Here is a 6,183-nt window from a genome sequence, read left to right on the forward strand (position 1 = left end):
TTTCCCATTAGGTTTTTTTTTCTTCAATTTATTTCATATTCAACTCATCATAATTTGACCATGTTAGCACAAGATTTAACTTTGTCAATGCCAGCTCATGATCCTATAAGCATATTTAATTAAAAATTATAAAAATTAGTTAACGTGGTAGACAGATCAAATTTAAAGGACTAGAAACAATAAAAATAATTATACCAACTTATAACAAAAAAGGGTTAAAAGTACAAGGATCGACTATTGTATTTTTTTCTTCAATATATATTAACTGCACATTCTATAAAAAAATTAAGAGAAATGTCATAAAAAAATAAAAAAGTGTACAAGAGTCCAATTTCCTATAAATAGCTGGCACCAGGATGAGAAAGCACATACAACCGCATTGGAAAACGTTCATTGCCCAATTTCGAGAGATCGAAGTGTGGGCAACATTAAAGTACTTATCCATCAGAATCATGTTGAGATCTTTGCTTCAAAAGTTTCTTCTTCCTCTTCCATTTCCTTCTTCAGTCGTCACTTTCTGGTACTGTTCTGCCATACTCATCATCATCATCATCTTTCAACAGAGCACTATTATAATTTCTTCATCAATTGTGAGTCTGCCAAATAATGAAACCATCCCAGCAGTAATTGTGTTTGGAGACTCTATAGTGGATACTGGCAACAATAACTACATCAACACTATGGTCAAGTGCAATTTCTTACCTTATGGTAGAGACTTTGGTCCAGGAAATCTTCCTACAGGCAGGTTTAGCAATGGTATGGTTCCATCAGACATCATAGGTACGCACGTAAAAATGGTAATTTCTACACACACACACACACACATTCTGTTCTTGCTGTACGTTACATATATAATTATTGTTTTGCTGTTTCTTTTACAGCTGCAAAATTTGGGGTCACGCAGCTTTTGCCGCCTTATCTTGATCCTGAACTGAAACTAGAAGACCTTCTCACTGGCGTGAGCTTTGCTTCTGGTGGTGCCGGATACGATCCTCTCACTGCTGAACTAGTGGTATATATAAACTGTTGCTTCATGAATGTAAAATTATTTGATATTTTATTTATAAAGTTCAATGAAAACTTAATAGTATAAGATATCAAACCTCATGTTAAGTAGTACAGGATGTTCAATAATGTAATATTTAAGTAAGTTAGTTTTTCCACGTCAACAATTATTTTTGGGGTAGAGTTTTTCATCTCACTTAGGTAACCATTAATTGATAACAAACAAAGCGAAGCAAAGAGACTTGGTAGAATGAAATATCAAATCTTATATTAAGTAGTATGGGATACTCAATAGGTTATTTTAGCAGTTTGTTCTCCCATTTTAATAGATAGCTATTGAAAGAGTTCCTTTAAGTTATTGACAAGTCGTAATTAATGAAGCTTCTCTTTGTCAACCATTCACGTACCAAATTAATAATAGAGCATCTCCTCTATGGTACTTTGTCGCCCTTCCATTTCCAACTACTCTCTCCCATATTTTATATTAGTTATATTTTAGAAAGTTTTCTTAATCCTTCACATAAGTCACTTTCTCTTGATTTTTATAACCTTTAGTATGTATAATTCCAAAAATACCTTTCAACAAATTATAAAAGAACTACAATATTTCAATTTGTATAAAAACTCTTCCCACACTCCAAATCACTCTTTCTAAAACGTGGGGATAAAATTAAAAAGTGATTTATTTTTAAGACAATTTTATTATTCTAATTAACCCATCTTGATTTGATAAATTAGTTAGAAGTGACTTATTAAAAAAGGACCTGAGGTCCTTTTTAAAATATTTGTCATAAAGCGTCAAAGTTTTCATCAAATTGTATGTTATTTATTATAAGCATTAATGGACTAACAAAACAAACAAACAAAAAATCTCGTTTCTTTGAACTTGCTCTGATTTTTTCTTTTGTTTTTTTTCTATTAGTCTGTGCTATCATTATCAGATCAACTGGAGATGTTCAAGAAGTACGTGGAGAAGATAAGGGAAGCAGTTGGAGAAAGCAAAGCAGGAAGCTTTATATCAAAAAGCATATACATAGTGTGTGTAGGAAGTGATGACATTGCGAATACTTACATTCAATATGCCATCAGAAGAGCTCAGTATGATATTTCTTCATATACTGACTTCATGGCAGCTCAAGCCTTAAGTTTCTTACAGGTATATATATGCACTCCTTATTCAAATATCCATATGATCGAATGTTTTTTCTTAATTAATTTATCCACCAAAAAAATTATTTATTCAATTTGCATGTGGAAAAAACCGAATAATTTTCTGGTCCTATTTATAGGGCAGAAAAAGAAGAAAAAAATTAATTCTATTTATAGAGTACTTACTAATTTTCAATATTCTCTTTAATTTTTTTCTTATTAAATGTTTTAAATAAAAATATTAATAATAAAATTTAAGAATATTTATTGAAAATAAAGGTGAAAAATTTTTAAATTTTAAAATAAAAGTTAATAAAATTTAAAATTTTTTTAATTTTAATCAAACAGAAAAATATTTATAAATAAAATTATGAGAATATAGAGTGCAGAATCAACATCTAATAAGTTGATTATCCAAGCACATGTATGTTGCTGCTTACAAGGATAGCAAGAATGAAGTTGGTTGATGGCAATTGTCCACTAGCTAGGTTACTATTCATAGATATTTTATTTCCACTGTTAGCTCAACTTCTGGTGCCACGTTTTTCTAGTCCATGTGAAAAGAAAACATTGGTAGAGTGACTATGCAAAGTCAATAAAACCGGAAATGATCTAGCAAAGAAATACGCCCTGATCTTCCCCCTGGTAATATAAGACACTTAAAAGTTTTGCGTGTTTTTTAATATAAAATATTTTATAAAATTTGATAAAATATTAATGAGTTATTTTTAAAAATGCTCACATATCCAATTAATTTATTTGAGTGACATGTTTGACTTATTTAAAAGAAAGTTAATAATTTTAATTAAGTGTAATTTGAGATTTCAATAGAAATTTTTTAAAAAATCAACACACTGAACTAATTTTAATTACCTTTCTTGCTCTACAATTTGGTTAAAATTAAAATGTCTTATGAATATGATTAGGGAGAATGTATTTTACTCATCTAGTCCTATTTACATGGTAGAAAGAGTATTTGTTTTGGTCTTTTTGTGAGACACTTAAAATGATTTTTGTTTTCATATTTACTCTTTTACCCTTATTAAATAAGGTGAAGGTTATTACATATTGAAATACTTTAAAGTATATATATTTAAGAGGTAGAAAGTTATTGATCAAGACCTCTTAATTAATAACATTACTAAAAACTTGGTAAATGATATAGCATGCAATGGCATTATACAATTTATATAACCGATCTTACCTAGTGAGATAAGGCTTGTTGTTATTATTGTTGTATATTTAAAAAAGTTAAGGTTAGAAACATGTTTAACTTTTAGAATGATCATGTTAGTGAAGTTTGGTAAGATTTTCTTTTATTACGATGAAACATTATGGAAGTGACTAATAAATAGGACCAAAGTAAATGCATACTATTTATTGCAACTAAAAATAAAAAAAGAATCCTTTTTATTTCCAATATCCGCATCTTGGTAATTAATCAAACCTCCTGCATACTAGTCTCAGCAAATTTTTTCTTTTTAAAACTCGAGTTTAAAAATATTTTAACTATTTTTGAGTCAACATTAAACCATCAATTATTGATTGGGGCGTGAGTGTGTGCAGGAACTTTATGGATTAGGAGCAAGAAGGATTGGGGTGTTCAACATACCAGTGTTGGGGTGCGTGCCGTCACAGAGAACAATAGAAGGAGGCTTGCAGAGAGAATGCTCAGAGTTTGCAAACCAAGCAGCTGCACTATTTAACTCTAAGCTGTCCTCTCTAATTGATACGCTTCACAAAAACTTGCCAGACGCAAGGCTTGTCTACCTCGATTCCTATACCCCATTTCTTCATATGCTTCAACGTCCTGCTCAATATGGTCAGTATATATATATATATATATATTCACATTAATTCGTTGCCTCCTCCTCTTTTACTTTCTTCTTTAAGCTGCTGCTTACCTTTAAATCATATTTTTTTTTCTTGTTAAAATTAAATTGTTTTCATTTTTATTTCACAGCTAAAATGGTAACATTTAACTAATACATCCTCCTTCCAAACCATAATGTAGGTCATTTTCAAAAATTTTTGCTAAATCCAAAATATAGGACATTGGGAATGTGTTATATATATATATATATATATATATATGTATTTTTAATTATACCCGTACTTTATTAAGTAATTGTTGAAAACGTTTTGAATAAATCAAATTCCATATTTATTACATTTAAGGGCATGATTAGAAATATGTGAATATTTTTAGAAAATCAAGATTTTAATAATATAAATTAATTAATAATAATTTATATTATGATTTGGAGGGAGTATATATATAATTTTCTTTTATTTTACTTGGATATGTATCAACAATTCTGTTTGTCCTTTTCAGAGAGAAAAAAGAAATCCTTCCAAAACAGCTGTATACTTTTTTTCTTCATGTTTTTATTGTAAAGTAAACGCAAATATAACAAATCATATCAAAACTACATATTGCGAGTTTATTTGGTAACCTTACATTTCACTTTTGGAAAGTCTAATGTTGTTTGGAAACACATTTTTATCGAAAAGGATTGGACATTTTGAAAGTACATTCAAGGGGGATTAGGAAATGGACTTGGAAACCAAACAAATTTGGAGATTTTGAAATTGAAAGTGAAATTGAAAGCAGGGGTTTTGGGGCACATTTAATGGGGAAAACTGACCTTTTTAAATATATATATATATATATATATATATACACACAAACACAAATTCCATCATGATAATTAACTTTTACTAAATTATAGGGATTTTTATCAAATGAAATTTTGACTATACTTAGAGGCACTCGGTCAAACTTGGTTTTTACTGAAATTACAATGCATTACAAAACAAGCACTATAGATTTGGTGACTCAGAGACGCCAAGGAGGGAATAGGAAAGGAGGAGGAATGAGGAAGTCAAGTTGGCTTTAATTTTTTTTTTTTTAGCAAATGGCCTTAATTTTTATTGACACTACACTCACCACATCCTGTAATTTGATCATCATGTTATATTAGGATTTGAAGTAATAGAGAAAGGATGCTGTGGCAGTGGAAATATAGAAGTGAGCATTTTGTGCAACCCTTACACTTTAGAGATGTGTTCCAATGACAAGAACTACATTTTCTGGGACAGCTACCATCCAACAGAGAAGGCCTATTCCATCCTTGCTTCCCTCGTCATTGACCCAAAAATCAACCATTTCTTCTGAGAGAGCTAATCCCCAAATAATCCACCTCTTATTATTTGTTATACTAATTATACCTTATATTTTCCCCCTTCTCCTTGCCAATATTTGGTAGTAATGTGTAACAACTAGATCTAGTTGTGACGAGTGCGATCGTTTTAGTACATTAATTTATCTGTAAGCCACCATAATCGATTGTGTGGTCTTGAAAGATAAAATTAAGGATCTATTGTGCTATATGCTTTATTGTCAACGGTATTCATAATCGAGTAGTTAACGATGATGACGAGTAAGTGATAACAAATAATTTTCGTCCCCAAAAAAAAAAAATGATAACAACTTAATAATTGATTCGTAGCTTCTTGCATTGAAAACAAGTGATTATTTATATGTGGCTAAAGTAAATATTTAGCCCTTTAATTTTATATTAGACTTTATTTTAATTTGGTTCTATAATACTATAGAGTATCTGTCAGTCATGTAATCCTAACACCATTAATTTCATAAAAAATTTATATTAAATTTTTAAATATTGAAAAAATATTCTCAAATGTTGACAAATTAATTTTAATTTTTTAAAATAACAATGATTAATTCAAAAAATAATCATTTAAAATTTATGGTATTAAGTTTATAAAACTAAAAATATAATTTATAAAATTAAGAGATCAAACTAAAACTTTATATAAAGTTATATAACCAAAAATACACTTTAGCCTTTATGTGCAAAAATTAGTAAATTTTAAATTGAATAACATTATTTAGATTTTAATTTAGTGAGAATAACAGAGAGGTTTCAAAATGATCAATTAATTTAACTTAGGTCTCAAGCGCCAACTTCTAGGAATTTGTAAGTGCGGCTCTCAATTTTACAA

The 6,183-nt window shown here is 29.1% G+C and overlaps 1 protein-coding gene across 1 annotated transcript; it reads left to right on the top strand.

Moving 5' to 3' along the window:
* The first annotated feature begins 405 nt into the window (after window positions 1-405).
* Window positions 406-5,454, top strand: LOC129310499 (GDSL esterase/lipase EXL3-like). Its single transcript, XM_054952359.1, has 5 exons — window positions 406-780; window positions 882-1,012; window positions 1,928-2,161; window positions 3,721-3,976; window positions 5,139-5,454. The coding sequence occupies exons 1-5, from the start codon at window positions 453-455 to the stop codon at window positions 5,330-5,332; spliced, it is 1,143 nt and encodes a 380-aa protein (XP_054808334.1). The 5' UTR covers window positions 406-452; the 3' UTR covers window positions 5,333-5,454.
* The last annotated feature ends 729 nt before the right edge of the window (window positions 5,455-6,183 follow it).

Source organism: Prosopis cineraria, unplaced genomic scaffold (genome assembly GCF_029017545.1).
Source record: "Prosopis cineraria cultivar Desert tree isolate PC_DT_omini unplaced genomic scaffold, ASM2901754v1 PC5, whole genome shotgun sequence".
In the NCBI taxonomy this organism is placed as follows: domain Eukaryota; kingdom Viridiplantae; phylum Streptophyta; class Magnoliopsida; order Fabales; family Fabaceae; genus Prosopis; species Prosopis cineraria.

What these genes read in the sequence shown, in the direction of transcription:
- LOC129310499 (XM_054952359.1), top strand. Translation starts at nt 453, where the DNA reads ATGTTGAGATCTTTGCTTCAAAAGTTTCTTCTTCCTCTTCCATTTCCT. An exon ending in GGTTCCATCAGACATCATAG is followed by an intron (nt 781 to 881) that starts GTACGCACGTAA and finishes TTTCTTTTACAG; the next exon opens with CTGCAAAATTTGGGGTCACG. An exon ending in CTCTCACTGCTGAACTAGTG is followed by an intron (nt 1,013 to 1,927) that starts GTATATATAAAC and finishes TTTTTCTATTAG; the next exon opens with TCTGTGCTATCATTATCAGA.